Below are 18,277 nucleotides of genomic sequence, written 5' to 3'. Positions count from 1 at the left end.
ATTAAAACCTAGAGCAATTCTCTGGAGAAATTTGTAGGACTCTAACGATTATCAATACTCAAATCGAATAGTTGATTATAGTTCAACAAATAAGAATAAGTTGTGCGAAATAAAATTGACTTTCCTATTTGCACTAACCTAGAAATGATGATAAGATGGGAATGCCATCTGCGATTTGTGCTCACCAATGTTATCCGTTGATTTCGGTGGCGAGAAATATCGATTCAAGAGGTTAATAAAAACGTGGAATCCTTATGGACGATTGGGTTTTACGAGCGGCAAACAATAAAACTAGAAAGAGAGGATGTTTAGTGTTTTTATTTTAAATCCAGATCGATTAATGTTGACCAATAAATTCAATCTCGTTGATGGAAAGGAAGTCGGACTATTTGGTTCGTTTTTGAGCTTTTATGTGTTGATTTTATTCTGTAAAATTCCTCAATCAGAGTCGATAAAAAAGGCATCTTTTGTAAAACGACCATTCAGTAGCCCAAATGTCCCAAGCGCCTGATCCGATTCAATAGCTCCGGTTTGCTAACAAGACTGTCGAGAAGCGTTGATCGAAGTTCGTTAAACTGAAAGTGTCGAGGAAACGGCATATCCTCGAGTGCACAAACATATGTTCGTCCCTCGCTGTCACCCAGAAGTAAACTACGCCCGCAGTTCGTGAACCGGATAGTGGTCAACGACGTCGTTGAATCTCCAAATTTCGTAATGGAAGCTGGTTTCAGCATCTGCCTGCTAAGATTCCACAGCTGCACAGAGTTTTTAGTAACACTAGCAATAATCGTTGAACTAACAGGAGACCAGCGAGCTGCTTGAACTGGCTCAAATCCTACATTCAAAGTAATAATCGGTTCCACGATGTCCTCGATCCATATTCGAATATACCCGTCTCCACCACAAGTGAGAAATATTTTCGGACTCCACGGGGAATACTCTATTGAAAATACACCTCTGCTGTGCACCCTCGTTGCTCCGCGATGATGATCTGCAATTTTAATTGAACACCTGTGAACGCATCCTTCGTCTGTGCCTACAAAGTACACATCCTTGCGTTTCGGATGAATTTTCAAACATAACGCTTGAGGATGACTGTCAGCTTCCAAAAAATCCTCTCTCTTTTCTAGCGGGATCCCCTGAACTTCGCCCTCAACTCTATTCAATCTCAATTGCCGATACATCATCAGATAAGTTCCAATGTTCAACGTGAATTTCATGATGGTTCCATCTTGGGATGCCGTCAAAATCTCATCTTTATCATCTTCTGCCTCGATCCACTCAATGTCCCAAATAGGCTCGAAAACAGGCAGCTCTGTCCGCTCAGACACTCCCACGGGCACTTGTGAATTGTCCATAATGTCCGTTATCTGCACTGTTCCGTCGAATAATCCAATTGCCAACAGTTGCGGAGTTTTCTTAGAGAATGCTACCGCTGTCACTGGTACCGAAAACTTATAACGTCTCTCGGGGTTCACTGGATTTTTTATGTTCCACACACAAACGTACCCACTGCTTCGGTAGTCAGCCTCTTTGAACCTGTAGACGCCATAGGCAATCGCTACGATGTCTCCATTCGAAGGGCACCAGCTAGCACTTGCCACTGCTTTCCCCATGGTTTCAACCGTTTTATACGTCCACAAAGTTTCCAATCGGTACAAAAATCTCGCCTCAGTATTCGACGGATCCGTCGGGTACATATTCCTAAATCTCATCTGCTTCTCCCGATACATATTACTAGCAAGCAGTCTCTGCAGAATCATCGATGATAAATGAAAATTTTCACTTCTATCCAGCATCTCATCAATATCTTCCATCCCTTCGCGGGAGTACGTAGTTATCTCGAGCTTCGACGAAGCCTCGGCCAAATCAATCTCCTTGGTGTGTCTCTCCAAATCGTTATACGTATCGTACATGTCATAGTTAGACACAAACGATGCCACCTCCTGTTTCATTATTCGCTCGGTGTTAACCCCTCTCGATTTGCACACCTGCTCGGGATTTTGGGCTTCCGCATCGGCCGTCGCCGTTTTGCGCCCTTGCCTTTTCGCTTCGTAGTTCGCATTCTGTTGCTCGACCAGGGCAGCTTCCTCGGAATCCCTCGCGACCGTGTGACTTGCACTCTCGAACAGAATAATGTCATCGGTTTCCGTTAAGAAAATCTTCACGTGGTATGTGGTCGCGTCGGCTTCCAGTGATGGGCTGCGACGATCGATTACCCCACTGAAGTCCGGTTCCTGGTCCAAGTCGAAGGCTTCCACTTTGTCGGTGGCCTAAGAATAAAAGATGAATCAAATAAGAAGGAAACTACATGAAACGTGTTGCCTAGACCTAAAAACTAATTCGCGTGAAAATCGCTGGAGTTATAATAGAACGATTTTATTTCGAACTAAAATTGAAAAAAACCATAACAACTGATGAGACAGACATGGGTTTACGAGTTTGATATGCAATCAAATCAACGAACTTACACCTCCCAATTTAGGGCGGACTGAAAAAGCACGACAAAGTCGATCGAATTTCAAAGTAATGCTGAATCCATAATATTTTCTGTAAATCGGTTTACGTCCGAAAAATTGAGCAGCAACTATGGTATTTTTTCATATCTTTAGAAAACAACCATATGGTGATGTGTTGCTCCAAATGATAGCCTCATTTATTAGCTACTACTTACCATCAACTTCATTTGATTTAGTTTAACTTTATTGGACAATAACTTTTATCTAAAGTAAATATGTGTAAATATAACAAAACCTAATAAATAACAAAAAAACAGAATATATCCCTTTCTACAGTATTACTTTGATACAAGAACACACATTGTGATGTAGAACAAAAATCATTCGATTGAACATCCTACAGGAATACAGGAAAACAGTAAAAAAAAACTTTTTAAGTTAAACGGTTTAATGTACTATGATGAAACAACTAACTGTGGATAATGGAAATCCGACGTGCCTACGATTTTATTTTAGTCTCATCATTTCTAGGGCAAGAAGGAAGGGATGTGATAACTACTAGCTGCTCCTTGCCTAATTATTTTCTAGCTTTCAGTACATTAAACCGTTTGATTTAAATTTTTTTTTTACTTTTTTATTTTCTAGTTTTTAGTACATTATCTGTATGATTACAATAAAAACATTCAAATTTTTTTTTATTTTTATTTCTCACCTAATTTTTTCGGAATATTTTGGTGATGTACTGTATTCTATTAGTCAAATCATTTCATTCGATACCGATATTGAGGGGATAACAAAAAAAACATACACCTTTTTGAATTTATGTTGTTCATATTGTAGTGTGTTCTCCAAGTCAAGCCATTCAGCCATTTTTTAGCGACGGCCAAATTGAATATCGAATTTCCATTAATGTGAGACAAACCTACAAACAAACAAACATACATACAAACAGGTCAAGTTGAATGAAACCGTTTAAAAAAGTAATTGGCTATTTTGTTACAGCGGCTATTTTGGTTTTGAATTTTTCATAAATAGCTGTGATCGACTGTTTCAAGCACCTTCATTTGCTACCCATTTTGATGGAGTTTGTTTTGAGAAAATATGTAATTCGCCATTTTGTGGTTGCGGCCATTTTGGATTTTGGATCCTCATGAATAACTGTGTTCTACTAAACAAGCCTTTTCGTTTGATACCCATATTGATTGGGTTTTGGAAAAAAAAATATATATCACCATTTTGTGGTGGTGGCCATTTGGATTTGCATTCCTCATGAATATATGTGTTCTACTAGTCAAGCCCTTTCATTTGATACCCGTATTGATGGGGTTTGGAAAAAATCCATATTGATTGGAGTTTGAGAAAATATGTAATCCGCCATTTTGTAGCGGCCGCCATCTTGAATTTTAAAAATCATGAAATACGCAGTTTTAAAATGACTGCAGAGACAAATGTATGTTCCAAATTTCAGATCAATCGGTCAACAGGAAGGGGTTCTAATTTCTATTAATGTGGTAAAGCGCTACAGACAAACATGTTACAAACATACAAACATACAAATTACAAGGCAAACTAAATAAAACCGTTTAAAAACAGGCAGGTGTTGGTCATGGTTCAATTTTGACGTAGGACTACGTCTTTCATTTCTATACCGGGGTGTAAAATCAAAGTTTCGAAAACGAAAGCGTTACGCCGGAGACCGAGATTTTGAGCGTTAATAACTCTTAAACAACTGAACGAAATGGTATGATAAACATTTCATTCGAAAGATAAAATTTCTACGCGTTCTATACTTGTTACTTTCTGATCCAAAAACTTGTTTCAATAGTCTTAAAATTGCTTTCAAAACAAGCTATTGAAATCACCAATCGGTATATAAGCGAGCGCCGCTCGGAAATCCACTCAGTTCTAATTGAACAGCGATGGGAGTATGTTGTCGCTGTTGTGGTGAAGCTCTTCGTTTATCACGAAAGCGCGGATGAACGGTGTCACCAAGAGCCTGTTTGTGCACCCTAGGCCAGAAGGAAATCCATCAGGAGGAGAGTGATGCCACAAACGGTTGCCCGGGAAGACATCGCTACACACACATACACGCGCGGAATTCTTTCCGTTTGGCTTTCCATTCAGCATCGAGAAAGTTCTGGAAAGATCTAATCATTTCTGGAAAATAATCTGCCAGTTCCTCTGGGAATTTAAAAATACATTACAATACAATACAATACATGTGAAAGAGTTTATTTTAATGGTTTTCTAACCATATAACACAGCGATCAAATACATTTGATTTTGTAATTTTTCAACCAAGTGTAATTAGCAGGATAGCTTCTGAAGATTATTCTTCCCCATCAGTAGGATATTTCCGTATCCAATATTGTATGCGTACGCAATCGATTATTGCTCAGTCGCCGAAAGTTCCGAGCTCAGAGAGTTCATTCCCCTCTAGTTTGCCTTCCAAATTGCCATCGTAAACCACGCCTTCTCTCGATTCAATCACACACAAAAAGCATACTTAAGCGATATTCTGGTGGTGAGACGCATTAAACTAGAAAAGTTTAGGCACGATTTTACAATAGGAATATGAAACAAACGGATAATGTGTATGCTGAAAATCTTTACAGAACTTGACATTGCAATTTTAAGATGTAGAACCCTAGGCTGATCACTTGAAATGTAGTATTATATTATAATGTAAACCAAATTAAGAAATAAAAAGAATTTAAGTGAAAAAAAATGAGACGCATTCATTTTTCGTGAGGACATCGACAAGACAACATTGTTGCTGAGGGTGCTGGACAGCGAAGGATCGAGATCTGCCCTGAAACGCGAGCAGTTTGTTTGAAACTGTGAGGGAGCACAGAGAAGCCGATCCTTCAGGAGAAGAGAAGGTGACCATCGAAGCAGCCGCTACACACACACATACACGCACGGAATTCTTTCCGTTTGGATGCCATTCAGCATCGAGAAAGATCCGGAAAATAATCTGCCAGTTCCTCTGGGAATTTAAAAATTCATTCATGTGAAAGAGCTTATTCGAATGTTTTCTATTCATGTAACACTGTGACCAAATATGTTTCAAGCAAGTGCTATTAACAGATGGATATCGAACTAGCATTAACCACTGGTGGGCTTCCAGTATCGAGGAAAATGTGGAAATATCTAATCGTTAATGAAAATAATCTGCCAGTTCCCCTTGGAATTAAAAATTACATTCAAGCGATAGAGTTTATTTTAATGTTTTCTATCCATAAAATATCCATATAATACATTTGGGTTTGTGATTTGTCAATCAAGTACAGTTAGCAGGAAAGCTTCTGAAGATTATTCTTCAGAACAAGGTTTTTCGTATCCTATATTGGATGCATAAAACCTTGTGCCTCCAACGTAACGCTCTTGTTTTCGAAGTCCCCCAAATGTTCATTTATTCATTCATTCAGAATGGATTTAGATTCAACTTCAAACAAATGATCTCTAAATCAACGATAGTCCTACGTCACCCTTGCGGTTATACCATAGATATAACCCACTTCCTGTTTTTCGTACAGTTACTACCGTTTTGACTTAAACTCCGAACACTTCATTTTTCTACGCATTGTTTGGAAGCTAAAAAAAACATTTGGTGCTGAATCGGGACTATTCCCATGTTTGGGCCATTTATTCGATAGTTTGATTGAACGAAATTTCAGTTGTAAGACTACAGCTGTGACAGCTTGGGCACCGGCACGAACTACGTAACGTTTAGAATAAATTTTTTTGACCCCTCCCCCCTTACGTAACGCAAGTCGAAAACTGTTGTGACGGTCGATAATTAATTACACAACAGTTAATAAAATACTTAACTCATTTATTCTCAACAATAGTTAAAGATCGTGTCTCGTGATTTTTCTCTGTAGAGTAGTGCGGAGCAAAGGTGCGCACGGGGCAAAAGTGCGCATTGGCCTTTTTAAAGCATACGAGCATAAAATTTCGATAACAGTGTATTCATTTGATACATTATTACACCAGCAGCTCACACATATAAACAAGATTCATTTCATGAAAGTGGCAAAAAGTTATGAGGTAAAAAAAGTTTTGCGATGTTTTGATCTTATTTTTTTCAGTTTTGGAGATGATGATTAACTTACCTAAAATAACTGGAAAGTTCGAAACTACACTGTCAAGGAAACCTTCACTCTATAGTAGATGATAGTGCGTATTCGTTGTTGTGAAAAAGTTCAAAAAAATAAAAAATGTTTTCAACCAAATTTTTAATGGGACCCACAAGAAGAAAACTGATTTGAAGAAATGTACTCCAGAAATACTCAAATGGTCCGTCAGAGGCTTCGGAAGGGAGTCTCGAAGCGCCGGATTGCGGCAGACCTCGATATTTCTGAATCAGCTCTGAGGAAGAGGCTCATATCCGTGAGTGATTTATGATTTGAATCTTCTTTTATTGACATTTCTACTTCTGCTGGAATGTGTAAGCAAGCACCTAGTGCGGTTCAGATAGGTATTTACGAGTGAGCAGTCTGAGGATCTGCAGGCCACTGGACAAAGTTTTCTATGGTATGACTCTCAAAGATTTACGGCGCATGGCGTTCGTTTTTTCGGAAGCCAACAACCTCCAGCACGAATTCAACAAAGTTGCAAAACTAGCAGGAAGAGATTGGGATTCTAGCTTCATGAGGAACCATAGTCTGTCTCTTCGAACCCCATAACAGCGAAACGAAGCAAAAGCGCTCCAAGGCAAAGCGCCGGAATCCTCAGAACCCAATCCAAGATGAGGAAGAAAAATAAACAATTGCTTTAGAATAATCCAAAATGAATTTCAAATGAAAAATGTTTTTGTTTTCACCATGTATTCAATGCAATAACGGTTATGTTTCGTTTTCACAAAACTTCAAATAAATATTTTTTTTTCAACAATTAGTTTCAAATAAATCAAGTGAAGGTAACTATGTATCTATAAACTTGATCTATATTAATAAAAATGATTTGGTGTCCGTTTCTCACGATTTAACTCAAGAACGGAGCAAGGGATTTAAACAGTCAACATCAGGATTGGTGCGTTTTAGTCTGCGTCAGGTTTGTATGTCAAAAAAGAAATTATATACCGCGAGTATAGATTATGTATTATTGTTATAGAAATAATTTCTGTGGGAACTTGAGTGTTCAAAATGTTTTATATCAATATATCAATTGTGGGAGGGACGAAGTTCGCCGGGTCAGCTAACTTGTTAGTAAAAAGAATTCTGTTTCAAATGTTGGACAATTATCAGCATCTCCCTCCTCCCACTGGGTGGTTTTTACACACTCTGGTAATGATGCTTCTTCCGCTAGTAACGATCAAGCATTTTATTTTTGTTACAAGTCACCTCAGAAGTACAATTCAATAAGTGCGCACTTATGCCCCGTACGGTGCGCACCTTTGCCCCCACTATGGGGTAAAAGTACGCATTTGCCATTTTGTTATTAAATAGGTTTTTGTCTAACTACAAACAAAACTCGAGAAATTCTTGCACTACGTTTCGAAGGTTATATATATAATTACAATTTGGTAAGCAAATTGAATTTTATTTGCTTTTATTTCAAGAGTTATTGGACGACATCAGTTAGGTGCGCACCTTTGCCCCGCACTACTCTATGACATTTTTGTATGACAAGGTTTTTAACTTCCAGGTACGGTAACACACTCAAAAAATAGTAATGTTATAATACACACCTTTAGCACACATTAAGTAACACTAACGATTTTGAAGATTTGCATACCAATCGAATCGGAAACCCACTAAGATTTGATATGCTACACTTAACAATTCCCCAAACCGTAAATGATTTAAATCAAGTAAAATTTAAATCATTCTCATTTTCCCAAACATTTTCACTGTTCATATTTGTACTTTTCTACCCACGCAATGAATTACGATCTACTAATCTACCGGCGATTATATAAACAACGAGAAGGGAATATTTGCTACTCAAACTCCACCTCTGCACAACTATTACGCTATCGCTAGAGTACAAATAATGATTGTTCGCTGTGACAAATTGTCCTTCCTTCTTTCTTTCAGAGCCACCATGTGTACTAAAGAATTATTTCTGCAAATTTGTTCATTTGGACAATATATTCAGAATGAGAAACAAGCGAATGAAATAATTAAGTAAACCTACGTTAAGGATGCAATCGTGTCTTGGACCATTTCACCGCTCTATTTTTTTTGAAAAATACGTTCATCTTTTAAAACAGAATCAGAATGAATGGAATTCAACATGAACATACCTTTACCACGGCTTCAATATTCAATACCTTATATATGTGCAAATAATGTTTCTGACACTTTAACTAAGACGCAACTATCAATTAACTGTAAACGATACAAATCGAGCGTAAATAACGATTTTTTTCAAACAAGGTTATTGCTAAAATAGTCAATATTTCTCATACAACCATCGACCAACGATTGTACCGAAGAGCACTGAGTGTTTTCGAGACTCAAAATACAGATACAGTAAGTAATATTTAATTCGACATCTAGCTAATTGGACGGACCTGTAATGCGACATGTTTAATTGGACAGTTTTACCTCTAATTGGACATTTTTGTAAACACCGAGTTTGATGGCATTTAAAGTCACCACCAGATGCGACACTATACCACTGTCATCACGAATGTCCAATTACAGGTCAAAATCGCCTCCAATGTGGTATCGATGACCTCCTCATTCGACTCAAATTTCTGTCCGGCGAGTGACTTTTTCATGTTTGGAAACAGAGAAAAATCGCACGGGGCCAAATCTGGAGAAAACGGTGGATGGGGCAGCAGTTTGTAGTGCAATTCGACCAATTCGACCGTAGCGACGGCGGAGGTGTGAGTCGGTGCGTTGCCATGGTGAAAGAGCACTTTGCCAAATGGGGCCGTTTTTCCTGCAATTCGGCGTCGAATGGACCCAATAATTCGGTATAGTAGAGCCCTGTGACCGCTTTGCCCTTCTCCTGGTAATTGATGTAGATCACACCTTGTGAATCCCAGAAAATAATGGCCATCACCTTTCCGGTCGATAGAACAGTCTTCGCCTCCTTCGGAGCACGTTGGCCGGGTAAAGTCCACTGTTTCGTCTGTTCCTTGGTCTCTGTTGTGCACCAGTGAATCCATGTTTCGTCGACGGTCACGAAACGACGCAGAAACTCCTTCGGATTGCGCTTAAACAGCGTCAAACACTGCTCTGAATTGGTCTAACGGTTGCGCGTGTTGTCCGGAGTGAGCAAACGCGGCATCCATCGCGCCGACAGTTTTCTCATGCCCAAAATGTCATGCAGTATATGACCCACGCGGTCTTTTGAGATGCCTACTACTTCAGCACTTTTGATTTCGCTGCGCGATTTCCCTTCCAAAAACAAGAATCGAATCACCGACTTGTATTTTTTTTTCAATTCTTCTAAATCTTCAGACACGCCCGCTTCCACACACGGTCAAAACAAAACTACGAGTCCGTGCATGTATTTGCAATGCTAATTTCCGCACGCTCCATGGATTTGAAGTCTGTGTTAGGGAAACACATTTCAGTCGAAACAAAAATACCTCCGAATTTCATATATTTGCTAAGCGTACTCCCACAGGTACATTGACTTTGAAGTCTGTGTTCGGGAAACCGTAAATCGGGCCAATAAAAACTAGGCACTAAGGGCGTTTAGATAACGTTTGATATTTCACAGTTATTCAATTGCTTATCTAATGAAAAATAACATTTTATTATTTGTGATAGAAGCGTAGAAATATTCCGTATCAATTGATGCAAACATCATTCCGATCTAGTAAGAAATGTTCGAGTTATAAGCATTTGGAATCTTTCATTTTTTCCTGCATGTTCTGTGTTTAGGTTTTCATTTTATCCCCCATATACTCCGGTTAGACGTAGTCCCACGTCAAAAACGTCCGGGCACAGGAGTACCCCCGCCTTGCATAAATCAACAACTTCAATTTCTACTTTTTATACTATAGAGGCTTAAAACATGAAAGTTCATTCGCCTCTAGTGACACCTCTGAAATGACGATTCTCCCAGGCTCTTCAGTTTAGAACTGCGTGTTAGGGGCCGTCCACATACCACGTGGACAACTTTAGGGGGGGAGGGTGGTGTGGTGGTGTAGGGTGTAAGAAAATGTCCACGCTTGTCCATGGAGAGGGGAGAGGGGGTATGAACAGAGTCCACGTGGACAGGGAGATTTTTTTTAATGCATTCACCTATGCATTCAAAATAAAATGAAATAATACATGTTCAATGATCTCAAAACATGACGGCGCCAGTGGTTGTGTGGTTAGTGTAACAGCCTCACAATCCGATCGGCCTGGGTTCAATCCCAGCTGGCGTCGTTGGGATTTTCTGAGGCGAAAAATCTCTGGTTACGTCTTCCTTCGGAGGGGAATTAAAAGAAGTTGGCCCGGCTCATGAGTTGTTGAGTCTGATAGGTAGGAACAGGTGGAGTCGCCTCCCTGATGTCGGTGATTGGCACTGAAGTGACGGAAATAGGCCGACGAAAAATAAGCGAAGATAAAAAAATAAAAAATATCAAACTCCCGTGTTTATCAATAAACCATACCCAGTCAATCACTCATCAATCGAGAATTCTGCACAATCAAACGTTCATATATTTTTTCTCATATCATTGAATTTCTTCAGCAAAATCTGAACTATAAAAATATTAAATAAAAATAAAAATTGTGAATGACCAAGCTATTTCCTATGATTGAACTTTTATAGTTACGGAGTACACATAGACCCTCATAGCCCAAAACTATAGGGAGGCGATCTGGCGTAGTGGTAACATCCATACCTCTCACGCAGAGATCCCGAGTTCAATTCTCACTCCCGACATTCTTCCAAAAATGGAAGTAAAAGTGACGAACCAGCCGAAATGTGTTGAAAATCACTATAATAAAGAAAAAAAAAAAAGCCCAAAACAATAAACGATTCCATAATGGTTGAGACGATTCCATTATTGGTTGAGTACATGCTTCCTACTTCTTTTCTTTTCTTGAAATTCTTTTTAATTGATGAAAAAAACCTATGCGTATAAAATTGTTCAATTAGTTTTTATGCGGTCAAAAAACTCGAAAAGCTCGGCACTGATGGAGATCATATTATGACACAATATACAATTCACTTCATGGATTGTTGTTGCTACTTCCAACACCTTAGGTAGCCTTAAGATTTCCAGATGAAATAAGTACACTTCTGAAATAAAGCTGTGAACGTAAATTAACTTACTAGTATTATATATACTAGAAATCTATCTTTGTATGCATCTTTGAAATTGTGTGGCTTATATTCGATTGCAGATTGTTAAACTGTATATTGCGCGTTTCCGTGTTGACAAGCCAGATAGCCTTTACACTTCGCAGATAATAGAAAAACAAAGTATTACAAGTATTTCAAAATTAAACTCATATGAAACATATTGTTTTGCTATTCATTTCTCTGCTATTAAACCTCAATGTGTCACAGCAAAGCTTGGCAGGGTATAGCTATTAAAATGTTAAACAAAATAAACTTAAATGGAATTAAAATTAAATTTATGCGCAATTCAGTTATTTCCTCAATTATTTTATAAAAAATAAGGAAAAAATGTCCACGTGGACAACAGGGAGAGGGGTATGAAAATGTCCACGCTTGTCCGCTTGTCCACGTGGTATGTGGACAGCCCCTTAGGGAAACATATTCCGGTCTGCACAAGGACAAGCGTGTATAAAAGTACTCGTAGCTTGCATATATTTGCAAAGCGGATTCTCCCAGATACCTTTGTTTTGAAATCCATCTTAGGGAAACGCATTTCAGTGTGAACAAATATATCCTCTACTTGCATGTATGGATAACGCTTGACTTTTTACAGTTGTTCGACTGTTCATCTCATGAAAAATAACATTTTCTGCATTGTGATAGATGCGTATTATTATTTCCTATCAATTGATGCAAACATCTTTCCGATCTATTAAGAAATGTTCAAGTTATAAGCATTCAAAAGTTTTCATTTTTTCATACATGTTCTGAGTTTAGGTTTCCATTTGATCGATACAATTTTTAGATTTTGGAATATTTTTCTTCTTCTTCACTAACGTTCCTATGGTAATTTCGCCGTCTTAAAGTATTATTACTTGCGTTATTTTTTTAGTACTTAGTTGAGAATTCCATGCCAGATAACACGCCTTGAATGTATTCTGAGTGGCATGCTCTAGAATACGCGTGACAACAGTGCAAGTCTGAGATATTTCTTTGACGAAAAATTCCCACGAATCCCCGGCATGTTAAGTGTGACGCTATCCACTCGGCCACGGGAGTATTGAATGAGTTAAATTGGCGAATTCCTACATTCCTATTCCTACATCAAGTTTCCGTCCATGCCTCTAGGCTCAGACTCTTCTTCTCTTTTTCGCGAAAAATATCCCGTTATAATATTTTTCTATAAGTATTCCGTCAATTTAATTTTAAAAGTATACAGTAAACACGCACTAACTGGGCGAAAAGAGAAGACCACTTATCGACATTCGCGTTTTAACTGGTCCGGCATGTTAAACGTCAAATAAAATCGAGGGAAACTTCAATGAATTGTTTGATTCGCTTAGTTCCTGTAATTGGATAAATAAAAGAATTCCAATGGAAGTTTCGCATTGAGTGCGACAACAGGTATGACATATGATTTGAGAAAATTGTTTTTCTGTAGTTTAATCAATGTTTTTGTCGTGCGAAAATAATGTCAACTTTCATAACATTTAAAATTACATTCGAATGCCCCTCACAGCAAATCTTCCATTTGAATATGGCGTCGATTGTTTACGAAATTGTGCTTTTTAACTGGTCCAAGGACCAGTTAACGTTCGCCCAGTTAAATAGCAGACCAGTTAAACCAGGACCAGTTAGCGAACGATTACTGTATTTACTCCACCCGAAGTCGATAACTATTTTCACTTTATACAAACGTAACACGATGCCGTCTACGCAAATTGCGAAAAACGTTTGATTTTCGATCGAATCTTGCTCGAATCGTGTCGATCGGATTGCAGAATGCAAAATTGCGTTCCGTTTGTTTAATTCTGATTCGATGACGATGTATCACTTGCTAATCAACGATGAGCGGTAATTAAATAATCGATCTACGTAAACCTTTGAAGCATGACATCATTTATTTCCGTTATTTAATAACCATATGGAAGACATCTTATGTCCGCAGTTGGAATTGAACAGATGGAACCCGACTTATGTTCTAGAACTCTTCTATGAAGACCCATGAAACAAATGAAGCGAAATAGAATTGGACAATACTAAACACTTTATCATTCACACTCACATCCAATAACCCTACGAAAGTTATCTAACACTTTGACTTAATTATATGCTCCAATGATTGTAATAATAACGCTAGTTTTTACCTTTTCCTGGTCTTCCATTATTTCGTACAGTCCAGAGCTCTTTATCGAAAGACAATCCTCCTTGCGGACGCGTCTGGTCTCAACCGCCGGAAACGACTGCTGAAACTGATCCCAGGTAAACTTGGGCCTCTTGAACCGCCGCGGTGGCAAAAGCGCCCCCGGTGTATAATCGGTTTCATTGACAACCACCTAGAGGGGTTAAAAACAATCGAAAGAAGGATACAACTGTTTATTGACGACCGACGAGCGGCGAGCAGCTGTTCCGCCGGCTGTGAAGATCACTTGCACAGGTAAATCGAGCGTGAATGGATGGATGTGGGTGTAGCCAGGAGATGTATAATCGATAAATAGGGGCGAAAGATTTACTTGCTGTTGTTCCCGGGTATTCAGCAACTGTTGCAATTCCAACACAAATGTGGATTGGGATTCAAAACTATACTCCGGGGCAAATGTAACAGACTTTCGTTGGGCGAATTCCGTCATCTTGTTTCTTTACAATTGTGACGTGAAACTTGAAATAAAGTATGAATACCGGGGCCATCTTTGATGTGTGAAACTAGTTTATTCTACAAAAAGATCGTATTTTACGTTGTTTGATTTTTTCTTCTTTTCTGAGAAAGTAGAGATCTGTAAAATATTTGAAAATCAGTTGAATTACAATTAAGTGATAAGATTTAAACTTACTCAGAAGACTATTCCCACTAGGATGAATGACTGGGTGGTTCGGTTCCATAGATCGTTGCACCGCAGCGTCGAACGCTAGGGCCGCCACTCTTTGGAATAGTTTAGTTACATTTTCACCTGTCTGAGAAGATACTGGCCAATACTCAGCTTTCATCTCCTCCGCCACCCTGGTGGCTTCGATTTGTGTTTCCATCATGGTAGATTCATCCTGGTGAATAACGGAAAAAATGCAACGACTCGATTTGAATATAACAATGTTCCAGTTTATACCAGCAAATCCATTTTGGTGCCGACTAGAAATTTCTGAACATTTTGTTCACTGTTAAGTTTCATGGCTTCGTCCAGCCACCTCCGGGCATTCATCAAGGTCTCTGGTCGACTCATATCAAACACTGTCACAATGACGTTCGTGTTCCGGTAGTATCCTTGGGCGATGCACTTGAATCTCTCATGACCTGCGGTATCCCAACTAGTGGTGCACAAAATATTTACTCGAATTATAATAATACCGGAAAAACTCATCGCACTCACATTTGCAAGCTGAACGCATGGTTCAGGACGTAGAATCTCTCCACCTCGAAATCCACCCCGATCGTGCCGGGATACCTTGCGTCGAAGCTCTCGCGACAAAATCTGTTCACTAACGAGCTCTTTCCTGTCGACACATCCCCGACAAAGATCACTTTACACGCACATAAGTAGAACGACGTCATGCTTTTGCACGTTCGCTGAGTCCGTTCGCTAAACTGAACCCGCTCCCGGTATGGACCCTGTTGATCGCAATAGGGCAGCGGCATTTGGTCGATCCTGCGTGTGCCATAATCCACATTATTATTCAACACTTCGTAGTTGCACGCCTTTTTACTAGATTTCCGACAAATCGACATTACACTAGCCTTGTTCAGTCACAATCTAGCTAACAGTAACACGAACTTCACCAGACTGATACTACGAGACACAATTAGGGCGACAGGCACTATCCAGGACACGTTCGTATGTGAGACCAAGGATATGTTGAATTATTTTCATTTTCTACATTTCTCTGCACCTTTCCTTTTTTTTTGGTGGAAGAAACAGGGAAAAGAATAAGCGCGGGACACGCGCACGCTCCTCAAACAGAACAGGACAGGAAACACACTCGAGTTGTTATCTCCCGGGTGCATTTATTGGTATTATTGAGAACGGGATACCAAAACATAAAACGCACCGGTGCTGGGATAACAATAAGGTGATACGAATATAGTGGTGAAGCATGCTGCGCAGATCGAAGGTGGTTAATTCTCCAGCAGAGGGAAATGTGTTGAAGGGGAACAGATGCCAGTAACTGGTGGTTATGCTTTCGCTATGTTCACCAATAGCTGATTTACCTGAGTCGTGTTGAAAAAAAGGGATATTAGAAAATAAAAGACACATGCGAGGGATCATGAGCTCAAAACGGAGAACAAAAATTGGGCGCACACCGATCAGTTCGCAGACAGGTGGTCGCAAATGTGTTATTTCTTGTTATAGTAGGGAACATTTTAATTGAACAATTTGTTACAATAACAATGAAAAACACAAAAAACAAGAAGAATCGCTTTACTCTCATCGTTTTTTCATCATTAATTCACCCAAAATTGAGCAGAGCTTAAAATTATTAAAATTATTTCAAACAATCTAAAGGGCGTAATGCTCAAAATTTGGTTGACCTAAACTTGTCACGATTCTTTCAGTAGCGCAATAAAAAAAATCTGACCACCACCTTGTAAGAATGATCTTTTTGATTTGGACATTCGTTTTTTAGTTATCAGAATAACGTCCAAGCAAGAAGAGCAACTCATCAAGAGCATCAACGAAAATTGGAATTTGAAAGGCGCAGCGACGGCAAAAAGGAACCAAAATGAGGTTCCTCAACCTATTCGTCCATGCTGTCGCAAACAAGCTAAGGCTGTCGTCTACTACATGGGCAAGTCCCAGGATTTTTCATGCCTCTAAAAATGAACAAGATTCATTTCGAGAAGTTCATCTGTCACTAGCTCATGTGTGAAGTTTCATGACATTTCGTTTTTTTTTGTTCACAAACTACACTGTCACTACCTAAGCATTCGTACAGAAAATGAAAAAGAGTAATGATGGGATAAATGCAGTGGTTGGCGAAATGTTATTCCACTTCTGCTTCTTCGAGGACAACAGTTCATCGGTGGTTTAGTGAATTTAAAATAGGCCGTACAAACACCGCAGATGCACCTCGCTCTGGAAGGCCAAAAAAGTAAAACAAGTTGGTGAACCACGGGTAATACGGACAGTGGGGGTAATATGGACAGGTGGTTGATTTGTATAGTTACATTTTTAATTTCTGATTTCCGTTAACGAGAATCCTTTCTACATGTTATTCTATAATATTTAAGCCACCATATGGCAATGAATACTGATTAAAAGTGGAAAAAGAAACAGAAACCGAAAATCATATATGATTCCGCGTGAGGATGTAATTTTAGCTGCTCCGATATTAAGTATTTTGTGTGGTTTAATATCAAAATTCAATTCGCTGATGGTCATATTTCGATTTGTGAGTTAACAGAAGAGCGATATTAGGTATGTACGGAAAGTAAATTCATTTTTGAGTGGAAAAATTTCAATTATCGAAATAATTGTACTGGTGGGGTAAAACGGACAGTTGCCAGTGGGAGTGAGATGAACTGTGAAAAGTCTGTTTAATCTATTCCTAAGGAATTCCCTGCGTCTATAAATGGAAATCAAATCGCCAAATGTGGATGGTTTAAAAGCTGACTGGAATCAAAAGCAAAATAGTCGAGGGTCTGTTCGTTTAGACTGCTGAAAAGCACTATATCATATCTAGGTGGATTAATTCCAATTTTTCATCATTTAACGGACATTCGCGATGAGTTCAGACCTTGGTTGAATAAAATTATTCTTCTCGCGATCGATAAACCTCTACGCTTTATATATTACAAACCTGTCCATATTACCCCCACTACATGTCCATTATACCCGCATTGAAAAAAAAAGTTGTATTTTTCGGTCTGTTTTAATTTTAGTAAAAAAAACATTGAAAAACACTTTTTTGTAAAATATTTGGCCAATTAGGTAGAAAAAACAGTATATTGAATTGTATATTGGCTATATTGGCTCTGCGGAATGCACGTATCTGCATGCTCGTGCTTTTTAGTTTTGAACGAGGAATTGTCGAACAATCGCGCAGGTGGTAAGGATGATCGACTTTTGGATGTCGGCCAATTCCTTCTCCATGTTCAACACCCTCAGCGCTTTCAGAAGTGTTTTCGGGACAATTCTCGTTTCGATTCACATCGATTTTTTTTCTTTCTTCACACCGAAGTGAAATTATGAAATCGTCAAATGAAAATGAAAGCTTTTAATATTGAATTTCTTATTTCAAATGAAAATTTGAACTGTATTCACTGAAACTAATGAAAATGACGATAAGAAAGAATGTGCAGTATGCTAGCAGGCGTAATCAGTTGTCGGCGCTAGTTTTAACACTAATATGCCTTCATATGTCTCTTTTAATTCTATTTTTATTGAAAGACTTTGAGAGAAAATCCAGTTTGGAGAAATGAAATCTAATGAAATTTTCAATTGAAAGAGTGATCGTCCTTTCACTTGTGAAACTGAAAGCGACATAAAACCCATTCAAATTATAATGAATAAACGACTTTCAATCGTCAAGTAATACAAATAGTACAAGAAGTACAAATATCGCCGGCGTGGAGTGTTTTCGTT

General features: G+C 38.7%; 2 protein-coding genes across 3 annotated transcripts; both read right to left on the bottom strand.

The window, feature by feature from the left end:
- Positions 1 to 300: 300 nt before the first annotated feature.
- Positions 301 to 14,336, bottom strand: LOC129768402 (dynein axonemal intermediate chain 4). Its single transcript, XM_055770039.1, has 3 exons — positions 14,219 to 14,336; positions 13,853 to 14,041; positions 301 to 2,273 (listed from the first exon to the last, which is right to left on the bottom strand). Exons 1-3 carry the CDS (start codon positions 14,333 to 14,335, stop codon positions 483 to 485), a joined length of 2,097 nt encoding a protein of 698 aa, XP_055626014.1. The 5' UTR covers position 14,336; the 3' UTR covers positions 301 to 482.
- Positions 14,337 to 14,374: 38 nt separating this feature from the next.
- On the bottom strand, positions 14,375 to 15,607 carry LOC129768403 (ras-related protein Rab-34). 2 transcript variants are annotated; one of them, XM_055770041.1, is made up of 4 exons: positions 15,068 to 15,607; positions 14,807 to 14,981; positions 14,537 to 14,744; positions 14,375 to 14,479 (listed from the first exon to the last, which is right to left on the bottom strand). In XM_055770041.1, the coding sequence occupies exons 1-4, from the start codon at positions 15,421 to 15,423 to the stop codon at positions 14,409 to 14,411; spliced, it is 810 nt and encodes a 269-aa protein (XP_055626016.1). In that variant the 5' UTR covers positions 15,424 to 15,607; the 3' UTR covers positions 14,375 to 14,408. The 2 variants fall into 2 exon arrangements, with proteins under 2 accessions (XP_055626016.1, XP_055626015.1); XM_055770040.1 differs by having other exon boundaries at positions 14,807 to 15,005; positions 15,068 to 15,600.
- Positions 15,608 to 18,277: the final 2,670 nt, after the last annotated feature.

This window comes from Toxorhynchites rutilus, chromosome 2 (assembly GCF_029784135.1).
Source record: "Toxorhynchites rutilus septentrionalis strain SRP chromosome 2, ASM2978413v1, whole genome shotgun sequence".
NCBI classification, from domain to species: domain Eukaryota; kingdom Metazoa; phylum Arthropoda; class Insecta; order Diptera; family Culicidae; genus Toxorhynchites; species Toxorhynchites rutilus.
This window is presented reverse-complemented; position numbering and strand designations above follow the sequence as displayed.

Excerpts from the sequence above, each read along its gene's own strand:
- LOC129768402 (XM_055770039.1), bottom strand. The coding sequence starts at position 14,335 with ATGACGGAATTCGCCCAACGAAAGTCTGTTACATTTGCCCCGGAGTAT. Across the intron at positions 14,042-14,218 it reads ATACCCGGGAACAACAGCAA|GTGGTTGTCAATGAAACCGA; the intron begins GTAAATCTTTCG and ends TAACCCCTCTAG. Across the intron at positions 2,274-13,852 it reads TAATGGAAGACCAGGAAAAG|GCCACCGACAAAGTGGAAGC; the intron begins GTAAAAACTAGC and ends TTTTATTCTTAG.
- LOC129768403 (XM_055770040.1), bottom strand. The coding sequence starts at position 15,423 with ATGTCGATTTGTCGGAAATCTAGTAAAAAGGCGTGCAACTACGAAGTG. Across the intron at positions 14,745-14,806 it reads GCACCAAAATGGATTTGCTG|GATGAATCTACCATGATGGA; the intron begins GTATAAACTGGA and ends GTTATTCACCAG. Across the intron at positions 14,480-14,536 it reads TAGTGGGAATAGTCTTCTGA|ATCTCTACTTTCTCAGAAAA; the intron begins GTAAGTTTAAAT and ends AATATTTTACAG.